This window comes from Canis lupus, chromosome 13 (genome assembly GCF_003254725.2).
Source record: "Canis lupus dingo isolate Sandy chromosome 13, ASM325472v2, whole genome shotgun sequence".
In the NCBI taxonomy this organism is placed as follows: domain Eukaryota; kingdom Metazoa; phylum Chordata; class Mammalia; order Carnivora; family Canidae; genus Canis; species Canis lupus.
In genome coordinates, this window is record NC_064255.1 from 9,824,519 (window position 1) to 9,847,189 (window position 22,671).

The 22,671-nt window shown below is 36.8% G+C and overlaps 1 protein-coding gene across 2 annotated transcripts in view; it reads left to right on the forward strand.

The window, feature by feature from the left end:
• TRHR (thyrotropin releasing hormone receptor) overlaps positions 1-20,852 on the forward strand; it is a 39,042-nt gene extending 18,190 nt beyond the window's left edge. For both annotated transcript variants that reach the window (XM_025450847.3, XM_025450849.3), the window contains exon 3: positions 13,505-20,852. In XM_025450847.3, the coding sequence (XP_025306632.1) occupies positions 13,505-13,912 (408 nt within the window). In that variant the 3' untranslated portion in view covers positions 13,913-20,852. The remainder of the gene's footprint in view (positions 1-13,504) is intronic.
• Positions 20,853-22,671: the final 1,819 nt, after the last annotated feature.

The window sequence follows — 22,671 nt, forward strand, 5'->3', positions numbered from 1 at the left end:
AGTCATGCTAGGGAAATGCTGTGCACGAAAGCCTCTTTAGTGAGCAGAGATTCATTCCCTGTGTACTAACTAGCCAATATTTCATACATATGCCATGCTTACAGTCATCAGAAAGATTTGAATATATCACACCTTAATAATGTATTGTAAATTTGCTATCAACTATTATTTTACTCCAAAGCCCCTGAGGAATAGGACATGTTCCCTCAGTACAGAAGCACATCTCCCACAAATTGTAAAGGGAGGCAATGTCGCCAACTCCCCAGGAGTGTGAAGTGTTTTGAAAAATTTTCCCAAGTGATCCTCAAAATCTCTGCATCCCAGTTTGAGTCACTGTTTAAATATTCTAGCTTAGATTCTTTAGTCAATATCATGCATCAGGTTACTTGTCTGGTCTCCCTCCCACCAGTGTAACCTAACCCAGAAAACAGTATGTCCCACTTACATGGCTGGTAGTCATGTGCTCACCTTCCAGACGGCTAGTATTACTGAGCTCGTACCGTGTGCTAGGTATGGTGCTCAGGGATTTTTGCACATCATCACATTTGTACCTGAACATGGGTATAAGTTATCATCTCAGTTTTAAAGATGAGGAGTCTGAGAGTTAACAGCATTAACCTCAAAGTCATCCAATCAAGAAATGGAAGAACAAGGGATCTAATCCTAGCATCTAATCCAAAGCCTCTGACAGTAACGTTACACTCTGCTCCCTCATGCACTTGCCCACAGTGCTAGTAACTCAGAGATGAGGTACATATCTCATATATATATACATATGACGATTACAGTGATTCGTGTATTGCACAAAATGTGCTGAACACCTGCTTGGGTGTTCCTGGCACCGTTTTAGACCTTTGGAACACAGTAGTGAACAAATGAGACAAAGATCCTTGTCTTGTGGAGCTTACATTTTAAGGAAAATGGGAAAACAGAGAATAGATAAACACAGTATATAAAATACAAGTAGTATATCAGATATTGGAGAAAAATTAAGCAGATGAGGAGGATATGAAATACTGAAATAGGAGGGAGGTGGTTTTAAATAGGGGAGCAGATATATAAAATAAATAGCCCATTTTCAGAGTGCAGTGTTATTTTGATTCTATATGCAGACACCAGCAAATGTCATTTATAAATCAATGCCTGAAACAACAGGATTTTTCCCATTAATGAAATGTTAAAATACCATGCCAGCCTACAGAAGTCATTTAGCTTTTATGCACAGGAAGTATAGCAGTGATAGTATTCAATTATCTTTCATTAACTTTTATAACACTTTTTTCTAGAAGAAAAGGCATTCTACAGTCTAATTCAGAACCGAAACGTTTTTCCTATGGCGGGGATAGAGACCTCTAGGTAGGTCAGAGATTGAGAGAGGTTTGTGACAATGTTCTCTTACTTATATACAGTGCTGGTTCTCTTCATTTTTGTAAGAGAAAATATGACAACATCTACCTAGTTCCATCTGAGAAATAAGAAACAGTTTCCTTTTTTAGGGACAGATAGGACAAGAGACTTCTATCTTTTTGGTGGTAGCCAGAGTGGTTAAAACACAGATGGGGGCAAACTGTCTGGATCAAATCCCAGCATGTGCCTACTTGTAAGTATATATGGGTTCTCTCATTTGTAAAATGGAGCTAATGGTATTACCTTCCTCACAATGCTATTGTTGAGATTAAATTAGCTAATATGTAAATGAAACACAGAACAGGATCTGATGCACAGTAAGTAATGAGTGATTTTAATTGTTAGTTTCAAAATTAGCTTTTCTTTTCTAGCATTTACTATGTTCCAAACACTACATAAGCACTTGATCAACATCATCTCATTTATCCCCACAACTCTGGGAGACAGGTAAAATTTCTTTCACCATTATTACTGAAGAGAAAACTAAGACTCAGAAATAGAAACGGGCCCAAAGTCCAACAGCTGTTAAGTGCTGGAGCTGGGATTCCAGCATAGAGTGGCTTCTGTAAAAGAGGATATTTGACATTGGAAAATTAGGAGAGTCTGATATGAGAACCAAGGGACTGGCTTGCTCTGGGCCAGCAGGACCCACCACCGTCCTCTCCAACTGGCTCCTGTACTGCTTTCTACACCATTCTTGAATCATCACCCCAAAGAGCACACATCTTCTGGGAAAGTAGCTCCTAGGATTATTAAAAGTACCATATTAGCATAATTTTTTTAGGTGACATTTTTTAGAGTGATAATGCTCAAGGTAATTCTGCCATAAGAGAAGTCAAATTTTCCATCAAAACTTTGGCCCAGGGGCTCCTGGGTGGCTCAGCAGCTGAGCATCTGCCTTCGGCTCATGTTGTGATCCTGGCTCACAGGATCAAGTCCTGCATCAGGCTGCCCGCAGGGCTTCTGCTTCTCTCTCTCTGCCTATGTCTCTGCTTCTCTCTCTCTCTCTCTCTCTGTGTGTGTGTGTGTGTCTCTCATGGATAAATAAAATCTTAAAAAATAAAAAAGAACAAAACCAAAACTTTGGCCCACAAGCTGAGAGCCAGCATTATTTGATATTTCTCAGAGGATCTGTTCATATTTAGATGAATAATTTGAAGAAATTAGCCATAAATCACCATAGTAGTTTGAAATAAGTTATATGACATTTATCTGCTTTACCAGAAGTATTAGACTATTCCATTGGTTGGCAAGCTATGGTCATGGGCCAAATCCAGCTCCCCTGCTTGTTTTTCTAGCTAACCTTCACAGCCATGCCTATACATCCATGTGTTGTTTGTGGCTGCTCTCATAGTACAGTGGCAGAGTTGAATAGTTATGACAGAGACTATGGGACCCCTAAAGGCTAAAATACTTACCATTTGGCTCCTTATAGTCAAGGTTTGCTGACCCTTGAACTATTCGTATTTAAAAGTTTATTTGTGGGGCAGCCCCGGTGGCGCAGCGGTTTAGCACCGCCTGCAGCCCAGGGCATGATCCTGGAGACCCTGGATTGAGTCCCACCTCAGGCTCCCTGCATGGAGCCTGCTTCTCCCTCTGCCTGTGTCTCTCTGCCTGTGTCTCTCTGTCTCTATGAATAAATAAATAAAATCTTTAAAAAAAAGGTTTATTTGTGAAAATATATACTCAGTACAGGTATGTGGTAGGTGTGTGGGAAATAAATTAAAATACATATTAAATCAATATAACGAAAACAAGAATTATCTCAAAATCACCGAAAACAGGAAGGTTCAAGCTTATCGCAGGCAGCCTAAATTAGTAGCTAGTGTATTCCCTAATGTCATCTTGGCTCTTTATCCCCTGAAGAAAATACTTTGCCCATTATATGGGAGAATCCTTGATTTCAATGGGCTCTAAAAATACAAATTTAAGATGCAGAGTGACATCCAGAAAAATGGTTTTCTACAGCTTCATGAGGGACAGAAACCACACATGACTAGATGTGACAGCAGACAGAGAAGAATGACTGTCAGAGTGGGTTTGTATCTTTTAAAGACAAACCCCACTTTGGTATATATTAATACACTATCAATCAACATCAGTAATGGGAAATGACCTCAGCATAAATCATATTGACTTAGCATCTCTTTAGTTCTTCACATTTCCTAAGTTCTTCATAACATTATATCCAACAATTATTTATTTCTACAGAATAACAAGCTGTTTCCCAGAAAATTTTCTTCATCATGATTCCAGTCTGATCTATCATGCCCCATCTTGAGACTGAATCTTTTCACATTGATTTTAATTGTTAACTTTAAAGCATTTTTTTAATGCCAAACCTTGATTCAGGGGCTTGAGATAAAAATATGCAGTACACAGTATTCTTGCCATCAAGATCTTACATATCAGAAAAGAAATCAGACCCAAAATAATAATGGCATTTGTGATTAGGACTGGAAGTACCAAACAACCACATGGAACTACATGGAAGAAGCAATATGTAGGGTAGCATTAGTGAATTGTCATTCATTCATTCATTTCTTGAATATATAAATACATTCAGCACCTACTAGGTGCCAGATGTTCATGTTGCTCCTTGCATATTGGGTAGGGCAGGGATCCTCAAGAAGCCATCATTCTACAGATGAGAGAGACAAGAAACAAACAGATGATGCAATAGGATTCTCTCAGAATGGGATTGTTAGTACATAGAAATAAGCAGGAAGAAATGAGAGAAAGGAACCTAGGGAAAGATTAGTACTGAAAACTCTCCAGAAAGTTAATATTCTCTTCTCTGGATATCATTCTCTTTATCTTTAAAATGAAAAGAATGCCTACTTCATAAATACTGCAAAGATTAAATAATTCAATAAAGTCCCTGATACTATGTTTAAGATATATTGAACACAGTAAGGAATTATTATTTGCTGTTGTTGTCAGAATCTTCTCTTTCATTTAGTTAAATCCTCCACATTTTCCCAGAGATGATTAAAATTATCTGTTATTTATTTATTATTTTGATCTGTTATTTATTGAAGACAATACTCTATGCGGGCCCTTTACATAAATTATCTCATGTATTCTTTACACTTACTCCTATTTCACAATGAGTATACTGAGGCTTATAGGCATGAGATATCTTGCCCAATTTTATACACCTAGAAAGATACAGAACTAGAATTAGAATCCAGCCTGTTCCCTCAACCACTATGCTAATACTATCTGGACAATACCATTAAAAAGAAACTAATGACTTAATAATCTATGGTAAGGGGCACCTGCATGGCTCAGTTGGTTAAGCATTTGCCTTTAGCTCAGATGATGATCCCAAGGTCCTGGGATTGAGCCCTGCATCGGGCTCCTGCTCAGTGGGGAGCTTGCTTCTCCCTCTCCTTCTGCTGCTTCCCTTGCTCGTAGACTCTCTCAAATAAATAAATAAAATCTTTTAAAAATTAAATAAATAGAAATAATCTATGGTAAAAGCTTGGACTTCATAGCACAAGCCCAGCATGCTGCAGTTTGCATCGTACACCTTGTAGACTCATACAGATTTTTAGTCAAACGGGTAAAAGCAGATAAATGCAAAGTAGCTCCATTCAATCTGTTAGGTGAACAAGGGGTGATAAAGCTAGCACCTCTTTACCAAGGAAGCAGATTTCAAGACATGGTAGGGAATATAATAGCACCTTGTATTAGAAAGGTGTATAATTTGTTTCAATGTGTTTTCACATCCTCTTTGCAATTAATCCTCAAACATATTATATTCTCATATTAACTGAGACATCAAGGCTCAGAAAGCTTTGAGTGGTGATGATTGGCAAAGCTGACATTTCAAACCAAGTCTTCTGATTTTGAGTCCCATGGTTAGCCCATGAGAGAACTAAAAATCAGTAAAAAGTGCTGAATTTATGACTTGCTGAAGGAAAGAAACTTATTTTCCCTATTTGGTTGTTTCTGTGAGTTCTTTTGGGACAGCTAGAAAAGTTACTCTGTAACTCCAGATAGGCCCAATCATGGTACAGCTGGTCTCTTCTGAGAGAAACCCAGGTAGAGAAGGAGTTAGCTGCCTTCCAGCTGCTCTTAGCACTGTGATAAGGCACTTTGTCCAAGATCTTTAGGAGCAAGACCACTAAATGCCCATTAAAACTTTGGCAGCCTTGAGAGGTTCACTTCTATTTAGAGATTACCTCTCTTCCCCTCCATCATTCAGAGTTTACATTTTAAAACATTCTCATTGATTTCTCATCCCCTGCTGGGTGAGCTGAGGGATTGTTTGTCTGTATCACTGTCTACGTTGTTATCCTCACCAGGCTTTAGGGCCAGAGAAGCACAGGGGAGAGATGAGATTGGGAAATAACTCCCTCAGAAAGAATCAATATCTTCGTAGAAGTGTTAGAGCCAGCAACTGGTTGCCCAGCTCATAGCCAGCCAAGATCCCTCATTCAGAATTTCTAAGGACTGGGACCAAAGAGAAAAATGATCAGGAGAAGTAAACACATCCTAGAGAGCGAAGGTAAGAAAACCAACATAAGATGATAAGGCAGTCTTTTCCACATGCTTACTCATTCACCAGTAATTTACCTGGAAGAGAGAGCATTTAGGAAAGGCTAAGTAGCACACTCAACCCCAGACACACTGTAGCATTGTTCCAGGATGGCTCTTGAAAGAATTTAGTGACATTTTATTTTCTACAGATGTTATTATAATTTAAATCCCAATTCTCCTTCCCAGCATGTTTCCAAATATCGGCCTCCTGTGAACAAGAAAACATCAAAGCAACAGAAGGGAAGCCATCCTTTCCTTTCCTACTTCTATCAGACTGTAACCAACCCTGAAACCTCCACACTACAATAGTTGCTAATGTTGCGGGAAGTTTTGTGGAGAATCCTCCAAAACTACATTTTGCCTAGCGCCAGGCTGTTTTCTACTGTTACCAGGATAGCCCACAAAACAGAAAACTTTCAAAAAACATGTTCCCTCAGAACCTAGTGGAGGGAATGGGATAGCTCTGTTAGGTCCTGAGCATAAACTCTTGGGTAGAACTAGGAATTCATTTTTTAAGTTCTCTGTTCCATCCACTCAGTCTTCACCACTTCCAAACTTTCATCCTACCTTTTGTTTTTCAGTTTTGCAAACTTCAAAAAAATTTTTTTTGCGCGCAATTCAAGGTAAGTGTAGAGAAGAGCATAGGGAGACTTTGCAGTGAAATATACTTGCTCTTAAAGTGTGGCTTTTATTCATAAGCATGTGACTCGGCATCAGTCTTATCCTCTATAAAATGCAGATATATTAGGGCTGGTATGAAGAAAATACCAAGCACACTGCCCAGCACATAGTAGGCATTGCATATATCTGAATGTTCCTACTCCCTTCCATCCACTAATTCCTACTGCTAGATTAGAATGCCGTCCATTTTCATCCCTATTTCCTCATTCTAGACTGAAACATGTTAAGAAATACTGCACAGTCATCCTCTAACAGACTCAGAGATTCTGAGATTCTCAGAAAGTGAGACTGACAGCCGCTCAGGGTCTCTCTTATCCTGAAAGGTTTTGGTATGATTTAGCCCTGAATTCTAGTTCCACTAATAGCTCAGTGTCCATCATGTTTTCCACTCTCCACTCTTTGTACCTTTCCCTAACTTTGCTCTTGAAAGAAAGTATGGGCTTTGAGGGTTCATTCCTACAATCAGACTTGGGTGCAGAGCTCTCTCTGTTTCCCATGAGGGTCCTCATACTTGGTATTTGGTGATGCTTAGTAAAGCATCTGGGGGTGTCATGGAGGAAGGGTCGCATGGTGTTCTACATGGAAATATGTCCTGTGTAATTCCACCTCTCAACTGTCCTCGTATATCTGACCAAGGGCAGTGCCAGCTCATGACCATACTGGCACATGCAGCCCCCATCCTAGTATATAGAGCCCACTTGCTTTTCCCCACAAATGCCTCACTCAGAAAACAGCTCTGCTTGACAAGTCTGCTTTCTCAGCACCCTTACAATTGTGGAGACTTTTTTTTTCTATTTCAGATATACTACTCTTATAAATTCATACTTAAAAATATTGTATCACTATTTATTTCCCTAATTCCTACTTCTCCCTTAATCTCTACTTCTTCCTCAAGCTTCACTGAATACAACCGAAATTTCTCTACTATGAATCTCTGCTACTATTTTCATGGACATTTTAAAATCAGAATAGAGTCCAGAAAGTACTCTGTAATTCTAGCCAGAATGGCTCAAAGTTCTTAATGGAATACTTAGATATAGTACTTGACAGGTGGAGTCAAGAACCCATGCATTAGCATCACGAGATGGCTTCTTGCCAACAAATCTTTAAGTAATCCATAAGCAGGATTTGACAGTCCATGATCTCTCCACCATGAATCACCACTCAGACCTTATTCACTTTTATTGTATTTTAACTGACTTTGAGTTGATTCCAAACCCTTTGGTGCCTCCATCATTCAATTTTTTAAAATCCTACCAATGATCTCATTCCATAGTACAAAAAACCTCACGTTGATTATAACCGTCTTTTAAAAATTGTCAGACTCTAAGTCAAAACAAGGCAGAACACTGGAAGAAGAAAATCCCAGAGCTCCCAATCAGTGTAGAAGCTTACCTAAATTCAGACCTACATAATTGTCTCTTCAAGTTTATTCTTCAACTGGCTCAATTAATGTAACAAAATGCAAAGGGTCATTGATCACTTTGCTGAAGGCCATCTGAGAGCAAAATATTCCCAGTGACAGAACACTTTGTTAAAATGCAGCAGTGCAGGAGAACATGGACAGGATCCAAACACAGAACATATTGTTACTCTTTAAAGAATGGCTTTAGAATATTAAAGCTAACTGTTTTGTATTCATTAACCAAGAGAATGTTTCCAGAAGGAAGTACACTTTTGAAATTGGGAATATTCCAGCCAGAAGTACAAGAACTAGAACACTTACTAATTTAAAGAGTCCTAAACCTACATATACCTCCACAATTATATTTTACATTTGTGAAAAACAAATATTTATTCAGTAATAATTCAGCTGCGCATTGAGCACTTGTTATGTGGGAAGCATATTTACTAAGGACTTCTCCCAACCTTTTGTATGTTAGAGAGCCAATATAAGTTTATTGATTTACTGTGATCATGAAACCAAAAACAGAACTTTGGTGTTATAGAATGTGGGATCCAAAACAAGTAAAGAGCCTATGATCCACAAATTAGTTACCTGCTATGACAGTCTGGAAGATCTTTCATTATAAAAATGGTAAAGAGAAAAAAAAAATGGCAAAGAGCCTTCCAACACAAGTTACTGATATGGTTATCATCTCCCATTACATAGCTTTGCCCTTTTAGTTTTAAGAAAGCTTTTCCACAGTATTTAAGGTTGCCCTGAAATCTTTATCTTCTACCACTGAATTTCAGCTAAATATTTGAGTGGACCCTGGTACCTGTTATAAAATAATTTTTATTTCAGCATTCCTCTTAAAACGTCTATAGATTCCATCTTTAAATTGACAGTACTCCTTAAAGGGGAGTCAGTTATTTGCTTTCTTCCCAAGGTAATGCTCCAACACATCTCTATGATTCAATTTCTTCAATAATATTTCAGTAAGAATGCCCTTAAAGGGAAAATAATAAAAGGTTAGGAAGCCAGGGTTCTGGATCTAGAGATACACCGTGTTCTTAATTTGCTACAGGAAGTTAAAATGAATTCTAGTAATTTCTTCAGCATTTCAGGAAGCTACATCATCCCTGTGAACACAGCAATTAAGGTAATTACTGACAATCACTGCTATCAGCATTGACTCTGTTCCTATAGTCTATCAGCACTTGAGGAATAGTGTGCTCCAGGTACTATCTCCCTTTACCTGGCCTTACCTTCCCCAAATAACAAAACCCAATTATGTGGAAATAATCACAAACATGTCTGAATATTGTGTTACCATTAATAACATACAAGTTAGATTTTCTTAGAATGTTGGAAATGGAGAAACTTTGGGGAGGAATACAGATTGTACATTTACTGACTCTGGGAAATGAGGTTCAGACATTAAGTCATGTGATCCACCCAGAGAGGGATTGTGAAACCAAGATGTTACAAGCCAATTCCAACTCTTTCTTCCATATCCACCACACTTTGCCACTCACGGGCATACAGTGGTATGCCGCAGCCTGTCTCTCTCAAGGAAGAATGTCTAGATAATAGCAAGACCTGTGACCATGCACAGAACCTTTTCTGAATCATACACAAAATCAAAAGTCAGAATTTTTCTCTGAATCATTACAAGAATTCCAACTAAAACTTCCAGAGAATTGAGGTATCAACCAACTGCTTATGACTTCCCAGACAGACTAATAAACTAATCTCTGATAATTAATCAAAATGTCCCCAAAAACCAGGTAACCAGATTCTCACGAATGACATGCTACTAATTGGACTGTGGCCCCAAAAATAGAAGTTCCCATTTTATTTTTTATTCTATTTTATTACCTCTGCATTTTAAGTTTTATTGTTTACTTTTTTTCCCCTGAATGAATGAGCCCTATCTGCCTTTCTTCTCCCTAATCAGTACTTTATAAATGTAGCATTGTGATGAGGGGCAAAAAACATGCATAATCCCAGGGTTACCAATGATTCCTGCCGAAAAATATTACCCCTTCCAAATATTTCATAAACATTATTTACAACAATTAGAAGTCTTCAACTTGGTATATATGTTGACTTCTGTAACTATCTAGAAAGAAAACTAGATGTAATATCAAAAGACCTTAATCCAATAACTAGCATTGCTGTTTGTATTTATATATGTAAATTGTATGACCTTGTTTCTCTGCTTCTCTGAAATCAGTCTCCATCCCTCATCAATGAAATGGGAACTATAACACTTGTCCTATAGGTCACATAGGGATATAAACACAAAATGGCTTGCTGACCATGAAAGTACTTGGTTAATTCCAAGGAATTAAACAATTAGCTGCCACTAGGACTCCACTCAGGATTCAGGGAATTGACAAGAAAGGTAGAATTTTCCCCTGCATTATCTAGATATCTTAGATTAAGTGTGGCTGAGAAAAAAGAGAATATATTATACAATGTTTTTGTATGTATGATTGAGAAGAGGCCAACCTTACCACTTGTGCACCCCCATACTATTCCCTATTCAGTTATCTTTCTTTCAATTATCTCTCTTTCTCTCTCTCTCTCTCTCGGATCACAAATTTCCCCCTCTCTGTGGCACTGTTCCCCAAGCAAACAAAGATATAATATCTTCCATTAAAAAAAAAAAATAAATTGACTCTGCATCTCCCTCTGGCAACCCTTCTATTTTGCCATCCTTTTTCCAGCAAAAGTCCTAAAAATATATGTTTACAGTCACTATCCACTTCTTCCACCTTCTCTTGAACCCACTCCAAATAAGCTAGCCTGATAAATGAAAGTTTTTATTAGTATAAATGAATAATACATTTCTCCAAAAATATCCATTTCTTCTTGTGTTTTTCTGTCTTGCAGTTTTCCAGTTTCCAAGAGCAGCCTAAGACTATGTCCCAAGTGTTTTAGATTTGTCTTTATTCTGTATCTTTTTTGAGTCCTAATATGTCTAACCAATTCGTATTTTTCACTAGGTATTATATTAATAATTATCTCTAGGAATTGTTTCAATGATTAAATGTTTAATATTCCCAAATGGTTTATAACTTAAAAAGCAATATACAACCCAGGTATACACCCAACTTTTTAAGTTTATAACTTAAAAAGCAATATACAACCCAGGTATACACCAAAGAAAACATATAACCACATAAAAACTTTTACATAGATGTTCATAGTAGTATTATTCATTACAGACAAAAAGTGCAAACTGCCCTCATGAATAGGCAAATAAAATGTGGCATATTCACAGGGTGGAATATTTTTCAACAATAAAAAGAAATGAAGTACTGATACATACCCCAATATGGATAAACCTTAAAACATTATGTTAAGTGAAAAAAGCCAGTCATACCACATAAGACTAATTTCGTTCGTATGAGATGTTTAAGATAGGCAAACCTATGGAGTCATAAGTTTATTAGTGGTTGCATAGGGCAACAGAGGGCTGGGGAAGGTGAGAGTGACTTCTAATGTGTATAAGGTGTCTTTCAGGATGATGAAGATGTTCTAAAATTTGAGTGTAGTAATGGTTATACAACTCTATGAATATACTAAACACTCTTGAGTTGTACACTTCAAGTGAGTGAATTTAATTTATGTAAATTATATCTCAATAAAGCAATATATGAGGTTAGCATTAGTCATAAGTCAAGTTGATAACATGCACCCTTGATATATTGTGTTGAGAATGGCAGTTCACCTTGTGGCCTTCCTCCCCCAAATCCATAACTTCATTCTAAGCATGAGAAAAACAGCAGCCAAACTCAAATTGATAGATATTCTATAAAACACCTAACTGGTACTCCTCAAAACTATCAAGGCCATCAAAATTATGGCATTGGTTTGTTAATTGTGACAAATTCACCACACCCATATAAGGTGTTGAAAATAGAGGACTTTGGTATAAAGTATATGGAAACTCCATTATATTTGCAACTTTCCCATATATCTAACACTTTTTTTTAAAAAAAGCAATATACAAACCTTAGTTATTAGTTTTAGAACTTGTAGTAAAAGTCATAGTACTAGCAGTAGAGATAGTAGTTAATAATACAAGGATCCTTGCAGGTTGAAATAGAGAACCTAATTAGCCTGGTGTTTCACCTGGAGCACATATATGCACAGTTGAACTAGTGGCCCCTGAAGGAACCATAATCTCAACTTTAACAATCAGAAGATAGAAATCTATCCAGTTCACATTAAAAAAAGAAATGAAGAAAAATTGCTAGTAGGGTCTTTATCTGGAGGTTTTAAAATGATTACAAAAGGATGTATTGAGAAGGACTGAATCCAAATCATGCTCTTTGATGATCTGATCCTGGGCAATCTTGGATATTAACCTCATCCCCCCTATTGTTCTAGCTCCTGTGCTTTGTTTGTCTTTAGGAGTAGGGTCAGCTCTATGTAAAACTTCAAGGTTTGTTTTCTCTGTCCTGCATCTCCCTTGATCCTGCAGGAAAGCTGTGTGGTGGGAAGGGCAAAACCTTGGATCCAGGCTGACTTGGATTCCAATCCTGGCTCTGAGACTCTACCACTTCTGCCAAAGTACTTACCAGCATCTACGCTTCATTTTCTGATTTGCAAAATGAAAGATGCAATACCTATTTTGGAGGATTTTCAGCCTTTTAAATGTGATAACATATGTAAAGCAGCTAGTTGAGTGTCTGGCACATAGTAGACATTCCATAACCATTGGATTATTTTAAAGACATTTTATCCTTTTCAGACTATTATGTTACCTCATTTGATTTAGGGGAGCAATATTGGCTCCATTTTACAGATGACGTATAAGGTTAAGATCATTTCTCAGCATCACATATAAGGTAAGTAAAGACAGGATTAGACCCTATGTCTCCTAACACTTGCCACAGACATTTTTGGAGGCCTGTGTCACATTCTCTTAGCTGGACTCTGATTTCAGCCATTGTGATAGTGGATGGTTCCTGCTTGCAGAGAACATCCTGCTTCCAGTATCCACTGTCCCCAGTCTATCTTCTCTGCCTCAAAGTCTCTAAAGCCCCCATGAGTTTCCATGCAGGAGAATCCTGGAAGTGTGGGCCTGTTAAAGCCCCTAAGGCAGTCCTCAACAAAGTGGGGAGATTGGCAGCCAGTGGATAAATGCCCCAGCCTCTCTTTCCCTGGAAAGATAATCCTGAAATGCCTTACTTAATCCAGAGTTGCCCCACAGAGGCAGCATCACAATAATACACCCTATTTTAGCTTTTCTTCTATCACAATCTCTCTTTTACCCTTCCTTAATCCTGCTTCCTGGGATGATCTCACAAACAAAACTGCATGCATTTATTTAAGTCCTTCTCTCAGACTACATCTTGGGGACTAATGGTTGGGATGGGAGTAAGGGGGAAGGTGTTTTATTTTCATTTGTTTGTTTGTTTTGTTTTCATTTGTGTTTGCACTGCATTTCTCTTTATTTCTCCATAGGTCACCAAGATGCTGGCAGTGGTTGTAATTCTGTTTGCCCTTTTATGGATGCCCTACAGGACTCTTGTGGTTGTCAACTCATTTCTCACCAGCCCTTTCCAAGAAAATTGGTTCTTGCTCTTTTGCAGAATTTGCATTTATCTCAACAGTGCCATCAACCCGGTGATTTACAATCTCATGTCCCAGAAATTCCGTGCCGCCTTCAGAAAGCTCTGCAACTGCAAGCAGAAGCCGGTAGAGAAACCCGCTAACTACAGTGTGGCCCTAAATTACAGTGTCATCAAGGAGTCAGATCATTTCAGCACAGAGCTTGATGACATCACTGTCACTGACACTTATTTATCTGCCACAAAAGTATCTTTTGATGATACCTGCTTGGCTTCTGAAATAACCTTTAGCCAAAGCTGATTCATGAATGAGAAGAAAATGGACCACAAAGTAAATGAGAATCTGTGCCGTTATCAACCCAAGAGGAAACAGCCAGTACTTGTACCTGGAAACCGAGCAGAAAAAGTCTTTAGTAGTGCTCTAATAAATCCTGGCCCAAGATATTTTAACCCATAGGAATGATTCATATTTTCCTTCTAGTATCACAAAATTGTTTCCCCCAAAATGGAGCAGATTTGTGAAAGAGCCAAATGATAGAAACTAAAAGTGTAGCTCTTTCCATTTAAGTTGAGAAATTCACTATTTTTCTGGGGCTTCAAAGCTTAGATAAAATTGAGACACTGATTTCACATTATTCATAATAAATGTAATTTCTCAAACTCCCCCAAATTATTTGTACATTTGATAATTTGGCAATGTTTCAATGTTTGCATCTAGCATTTCACTTTAACACAGCATAGTGCTATTTCATGAATATCTGAAACTACAGAGTAAAGTAGAAAAAAAATTTATTAAGTAAAAATGAGATTTCAAATATGTTCACTATACAAAAAAACAAAAACAAATGTCATAATGCTTATAAAATTCTGAGATAATTTTTTAAATTCAAGTGTAGTTGGCACACAATGTTACATTAGTTTCAGATGTACAACATAGTGATTTGACGGCTGTATACATTATGCCATACTCACCACAAGCGAAGATACCATCTGTTGCCATACAACACGGTTATAATACCAGCAACTATATTCCCTTGACTGTACATCTCATCCCGAGAGAATTTTTTATGTCTTATAAAGTAGATGTCATCATTCAACTCTAACGTAAAATAAACCTCAAAATAGCCAGAATTATAAGTTGAGAAGACATGAAGATTTGATTTTTAGATTAATCCAGCTCTTAAGCAACTCTTTGAGCCTCTTAAATGATGAGTGAGACAGGAGAAATATCAGATTAAGTAACTCTGAAGATACAAACTAACATGTAAGTAATTATTGAAAAGTAGAGCCAGGACAAGACCAAGTATGTAAAATAAGGGTTGGCTTTTTCTCTAAAATTTTTTAAGGAAGAAAATCCTTTTCGAGCATTCTTGTGTATGTTACTGAGCCATGTCAAGTGAATCTTTCTAGTGAATCTAGCTTTAAAAGTCTGAAACATTCTCAAAAGTCTAGTTGCTATTCTAAGTCAGCCAAAGTCTGACTATTACACTTCCAGATGAAGACTCCCCACGGAGGATAGAAGTCTATGGATTTTTAACTTGTCTGCAATTGCCCTTCCTGCCTGCCTGCTTGTCATTTGTAGGTTTGGGGTTTTTTTAGTTTAGTTTTTTTTTTTTTTTTTTATGCAACTGATAGTTTGTTTACAGATTCTAAGTCAAAGCAATGCAGAATTCTGTTGGATTTACTTTCAATAGATCTAAAACTGATCTCATCTCATTATTAATATCTTTTTCTAGGTATGACTTAGACCTGCTATTCTATTCCAGTGATTATTTCAGGAGTGTGAATGTGAATCTGCCCAAGCCATAGGGTCAAGATCCAATTTAGTTTCTTCCAGATGGGTCACCACCTGGGATATAGCCAACCAGTATCTCCAAGTGTATCTCCTTGGTGATGGTTCAATAATAATTCATGTACTGGCTTCCCCAGATAATGGTATTTTCCCTCTTCAGCCTATATCCCTATTTCATGGATTTTTTGGAAACCTAATCACTGCTAACAATTACCCCTCCCCACCTTATTTATAAAGCATACATCATTTCTGTTTTGGAAACTTCAGTTTTAAAATGCTGCTACACAGAGTGTCTACTATCTAGAACATCAGACTAGAATATGCTTTTGGGAAAACTGGTCTCGTCTACTCCAGGAAGATATTCTTATCCTGTCACTATATGCAAGCAAACAAATGCAAGCAAATGTTTATGGGAAATACACTAAAAGTCTATCTGCATGACACCAAGAAATCTATTTTAACTGACTTTTCATCCTGGATTAAATATTAATCTTAATCTTAAAATCGTATGGATAGAAGCACCAGAGTGACCCAACCTCAAATCACACAGGCATATGTGCAGGTGCATACAAACATATATATACATGTACATAAATTACTTAACAGAAGGGATTGGACTATATTAGCTTTTTCATTAGGGAAAGGAACTGATATCATTGAGCATCTACTATGTCTCAGCCTTACTGATAGGTACGCAAACCACATTATCTTCATCACAGTCTCACTACAGCTGTGATTTCCCTGATGATAAATCCAAGGATCAGGGATCAGGGATCAATGCAGCTTCTCTAAATTGTGTAGATATTAATAAGAGAAAATGTATCTTTCTTTTTTGTTTCCCTTTTTTTAAGCCAGCATGCTGATGGCAACTTGTGACCTGATGGCCTAAATAACTAAAAAATATAAATATTCTGCTGAGTGGTAATATTAGACATTGAAAAAATTACAGTTAATTTTACATGTCATACATGGAACACAATATGCTCTTCTCACCATTGGAAATTTAATTTAAGGGCTCAGCTTTTCCATTTCCACTTTTAAGGAGTTATTTGCTAATAACCTGTTAGTTTTAGACCACGTGGGAAATTCGAGGGAGCATAGTTCATAGTGTTTCAACTCCAAAGCAAATGCCATTATGAAATTAAATGTTCACATGCAAGATCCAATAGATAGTTGGGTTTACACAGAGGAGATATGGCTTTCTAAAGTATTATTTATCACACTACTAAATCACAAAGTATTTCCTTAAATCATCAAAATTTAATACTCCATCAAATGAAAAATTAAAAACTTGAAAAAGTTGCTGATGGAGGACAGTAATATTAAGGGTCTCCTTTAATAAAATCCTTTGGGTTATTTTATTACTTCCAATTCAATTAATTTCAGAGTGTCTTTGGCTAGATCTTGCACCTGAGGTAATTAGGTAAAGGTCACAGATCACAAATAAAACAAGCAAATATAAATTACCTCTTAAGACTTCTTCCATCATTATTGTGAGTGTATTTCTAGAGCTTCACTCCAACACAAATATGCTGAAGAGAAATGAGAAAAGTCCAAACCATATTCATTCTTAAAGAAGCTAAGTACACAGAACAATACACTTTGAAAATATTCCAAAACAAATGGCTGGTTTGAGCAAAACAACTGGTGAAGTAAAAGGAAAACTCTAACCATAAGGCTTAGTGTAACTGAATCTTAAACTCCTGTCATTTTCAGAAGAATGTGTTGGAATACTATGGGCAGTATGTCTTAGTAAAGCTGGGTCCATACAATTTTGGTCTGCTCTTAAAGATTAAAAGAGTTATCTCATTCTACACTATGTTCAATCTGCAAACTTGATAGAAGAGAGACAATATTAACTTTTTGGAAGAAAAGAAGATTTTAAATTGTCCCCTTATGATCCTGTGAATTACATATGTACTATATTCAACATTATTTTTGCCTCTCAACTACAACTCAGAAAAGTGTTGGAATATTCATATATAGAGTAAGGAAACTAGATGTGAAAAAGAGCATCCAGAAACAACTGGTCAATCCCAGGTTCAAAGGAAACTTTTTTCAAATGCTTGGAATCACTCTTGGAAAAAGCAGAGGATGAAAACCTCAAGCAATTTGTTTTCTGTTTATCTATCAAAACCAAGACTTGGCTGAGGGAATGTATTTAGAAGAATATTCATGAAGAAGTCTTAAAGAGCTCTGTAATAACAAATACATTGTTCTCTCCTCCCCTCCTCCTTTCTCTCACTCCTCCTCCTTATCAAACTCTTATCTCTCCTATAAAACATGACTTTCCTTAGAGCAGGCAATTTCATCTGACTTCATTCAAGACTAAACCTGGACATGAACTCTCTTAAGGAAAAGTGTAAATATTCCTTCAAATATATTTATATGTAAGAAAATATTTTGTTCTGAAACATTTTCATATTTTCATAAAATCATGTCTCAAGTATGGAAAAATGTATACTTCTGACATTTCTATTTAACTGAAGTCCCTGTTTTCATGGTGGGGCTCAGGTGTAGAGTTGAGCCACTCGATGTGGCCTTTTCCTCACAGAAACAAGCAGAGGTTTTGCATCTCAGAGCTTCAGTGAGACCCCAATAGAAGAACACATCATATGTGAAAAACTACTACAGAAATGTGTTTAAGGGAACAAAAGACTCTTCCCATTTCTAAAGATCTCACAGTCCAATGAGGACAAACAAAACCAATGTGGCACCATCTCAAGATACAACTGTTGGCAATATTTAGAACATGAATTAGAGACGTCAAAAATGTTTTAAAGAAGCAATTGTTAAAATAATTTATGTGTTGTGATTCTATTTTGTGAACTATAATTAGAAATAGCAATTGTTCATTTCACTGATTACACAGGGGGAAAAGGTCAGATAAGGCCCTGTAATATTTTTTTTATATGTTTGGTCTGTAAGTATAATTTCAAATTACTCAGCAGAAAAGCTCATTTACAAAGTTGCACACTAGGGAATAGTCTTGTTGCTGAGATGGTTAGCACCAACAGGCTATGCTGACATAAACCAAATTTTGGTGGTTCGAATTTTGAAATTCAAATAATCTCTTTTGAAAAGAGTAGCCGTTAATGCTTGTATACAATATTGTTAGGCCTGTTTACCATCTTCTACACCAAATGCATTCATGGGAAGTCCAATCTGGGGTGATTGATTTATGTTCTAGAAACATGGTCTAGAAGAATAGAGGGATTCAGTGAAATGGTGCGGCTGGGACAGCGCATTGTCAGAACTGTCAAATCTGGATTCAGCAAGATTAAAAAAAAAAAAAGACAATTTTGTGGCCAATAAAGAGCAAATTCACATGATCACCTGTATGTCCTCATGGAAGAACATCTGCATCAAGTCCATACCACAGGCTCTCAACTAGAATAATGGAAATGAAAGCACTTTGAAAATTATAAAAGAAGGATAGGATAAGCAGTGGAGTTAGCTAGAGCTCCTGCAAACTTATTTGAGCCCCAAAGCAACACTCTTTAGTGATTATTTTGTTCCTCTCAGAATAATGGACTTAACTTGTATGCATATGACTGTTCTCTGAATTGCAGCAAAGGGAATATAAACTTTCTCAAGAATGTTATGGACTGATGCTGATAGAGACTTTCCAAAAAAGAAAAACAAATACAACATGGTATCAGAATAAGAATCTACCTAACTAGAGGTCTGAATTTAGAAGTCAGTAAGAACATTCTCTATATTCCTAGAATGGCATTAAATTCTCTAGGAAAGAAGCCAAGTGTTCACACCTTAGCCAGGAATAATAAACCAGTCCCACTTTGGTACACATAAGATGACCTGGAAGCTTATTTTAAAATACACTTTATTTGGCCCTGCCCCAAGAGATTCTCACTTATTATGGGATTTTGATGCCTTAGTCCTTGACCACACCTTGAAAACTACTGAGTCCTGATCCCTCACTAGGACCTTTAAAGTCATTATTTACTTCACAAATCGTAATAAGCAACTATATGGAAAACTTCTTGTGGGTAAGCCTATCTAATCTTTGTACTCCACAAATTATTTAAACTTGGATAATGCCCCTAGGTATCTGTTAAACTAATGACCAATCCCAAACTAAGGAATATATCTTAAATCTTCTGGTGATGCCCAATTTACCTATAGATCTGTCCTCACAATAAGATGACTAGTTCTATTTGGAGTTTGGGTTTCTTTGTTTTTAAACACTTTTTCAGCTCAGTGAAAGGCACTGCATTAAGTGTACTGGATCATAGAATTATCCCTTATATATACATAATGCTTGAAATTTCAAAAACAAGTCCACAGCCTAATTTAATAATGAAAAATAAAGGAGACCAACATATTCTTTCTGCCCTCTGGAGATTATAATTTAGTGACAACATACTAACAGAGAAACATATAAGAAATATAGAATACATAATTGGAAGCCAAGTTGTATGATTTCAGACTACAAATAACTGAGTGCTACAGAGAAAAGGAGGCATTAATGGGACCTGGAGTAATCAAGGAGGACTTTGGAGGAAAATTAGGACTTCTTTCAAGGAAACATTAGATTCAGATATTTAAAGGAAAAACAATACATGTGGGAGAAATAAGCTGAGTGGGGATAGGGAGACACAATAGATCTTAGAGAAATCTTCTGGACATTAAGGATAGCTACCCAAAACATGTCCATTTTATGAGGGATTAATGAAGAAAGACAGCTAGTCCTTTAATATTTGCCACTACAATAAAGCCCCAAGTAAGGGAAAAGTGAATGAAGTCAATTTATATCTGATGAGAAAATATTCCACCCATATACTATGAATATAAAGAGAAAAACAGCTTCTAGGTTAGCATGTTTGTTTTCTAATCTTTGTGAATTTCATTTATTATCTATAGAAAATATACTACACTATTCGTCTTATAGGTGTTATAATTCTAAAAGTGTTCTTATAGTCTTGATTTTCCAAGTGAAAAAATATATGTGTATACACATATATACAAAATATATATATATGTCTTTGTTTCTATATTATATTGTCACAATATATTTAAAAGTATTTATACCTGTATATATTATTCAGGGGTCCTTCACAACTCTGGACTTATCCAATTATGCTAAATATAGAAATCAGAGCTAGCTCAGGGACCTAGGCCCTTCATGAACTTAAACTTTAAGATGAAATCTAAAACTGAAGAGCATGTAGTGTTTAGCTTCAGATTACTTCTGACAACTTCATAGACTTGCATGTTGCTTATGATGTGCTCCTGAATGCATTGGCTTCCTTCTTATCAGTTTTACAAAGTTGTGTGCTGACTCGCTTCATCCCTTGGGAATTCACTGTTGTGTCCTTGTGGGACAAAGACTCTTCTATAAGAAAGTGCAGTATTATGTGTGCTGCTGTGGAAAACTATGTGTCTGTTCCAATATGTGTACTGTGAGCAATAAAGAATCAAACTGAAAGATCTAGCTCTTTAACTTTCTTTTCCTTCCTAATCATTTAATTTTTGTTGTGACTTAACCCTAAACCATTTGCCTAGAAGATTTTATTTTAATGGTACTCAACATGATCCACTGTGGGTTTGTTTGTTTGTTTGTTGAGATGATTATAAGTAATAGGCAGGTAGGCATTTCCCTCTTTAATAATAAATTTAATGTGTATTGGATGGAACAAATACAACTATCTCATCAAATTCATGATGTTGAAATTAATGAATTCACTTAATGTTATTAGATAAGACAAAACCATGAGGGTTAATTAAATAAGCTGACATTTGGGCAAGTCTACAGTAATTCTTTGAAATGTCTCTACCTGTTCCTTTTTGTGTGTTATTATAGGACAGATTGCTCCATTACCTTTGTAATTCCAAGTAATCTCCAATATACCTGGAATAGACAGGCAAAAATACACAAACTAGAAGTTTGGCTCTGTGTGAAAGTGGGTTTATTTAGTCCCGGGGCCACCACTCTAGGAAACAGACTCCATTTGATAAAGTCCATTTTGGCATAAAAGGAAATGCTTGCTTAGGTAAATCTTAAGCTTTGCTTAAATGACCTTTTTCTTTCACTCTTGGAGAACACAGGGAAAATAAAAAACATATCTGAAGCACTGTTACATTCAGTGAACAATAGAAGATTCTCTGAATCCTCTTTATTCAAGAATAAAGCGATCTTGCCACCACTAACACTGTTTACCTTTCAAAGTATTTGTTCTTATATCACGATGTATAGCACTTCCAGCCTTTGTAAATTTTTCTCAATTCCCCCAGGAAACTAAATTAGTTTAGTGGAATTATACCAAGTAGCATATTCTTCTTTCCCAAAACTCCTGAAAATGCTGTAAAAATCAATAACGACATGTTTTTGCTCACTGTGGTTAGCAAAGCACAATGACTAGCACAGTACCTGGCATACAATGGATCTTCCACAAATATCTATTAATGGATGCAAATGAATGTGTTTATTAAATAATTAAATTTAATGAAAAGAAAGAATTTTATACCACAGATAATAACTATTAAGAGTGTAGATTGCATATAGACACTGAAAAGTCCTAGACCTCCTAACTCTCAAACATTACCAGCTAATTCATACTAATCTTAAAATATATTCAGCTTCATTATTAAATATTGTTTCCTCTGATGTGAAAATCCCCTCAGTGCTCAATGTGCCCACCCCATGCACTCCACAAGACTGCCAACTCTGCTGCTAAATTTGTCATAAAAGGTGAGATAATGTAGGTGAATCTGTGCAAATAGATTTGCATGGTGGAGGGGGGCTCAGTTGGTTAAGTGTCTGCCTTCAGCTCAGGTCATGATCCCAGGGTCCTGGGATGGAGCCCAGCATCAGGGTTCCTTGCTCAGCTGGGAGCTTGCATCTCCCTCTTCCTCTCCCCCTCCCCTTGCTTGTGCTCTCTCTCTCTCTCTCTCTCTCTCAATCTCTCCCTCTCTTTCTCTCTCTCTCTTTCTCTCCCCTCCACTGTCAAATAAAGAAATAAAATCTTAATTAAAAAAAAAAAAGATTCGCATGGTAGTAGCAAGCCACTTATGGAACCTTGTGCTCCAGCTCCTCTTTAGTCCTCAAGATTTTAGCACAGCTGTGGTGTACAGTTCCTCACACATGGCCACTCTCCCATCTCCAGCAAACCAAAGTGACTACTTTTCTTCCTCACAGCTTTCTCCAAATCTGTGGAAACTACTCAGCTTCAACATAGGTAGCCAAGAATTAGAGAGTAGTTAATTCCCCTTTGGTGGGAAACAAGAACTGAGGAGGGAAAAGTGAA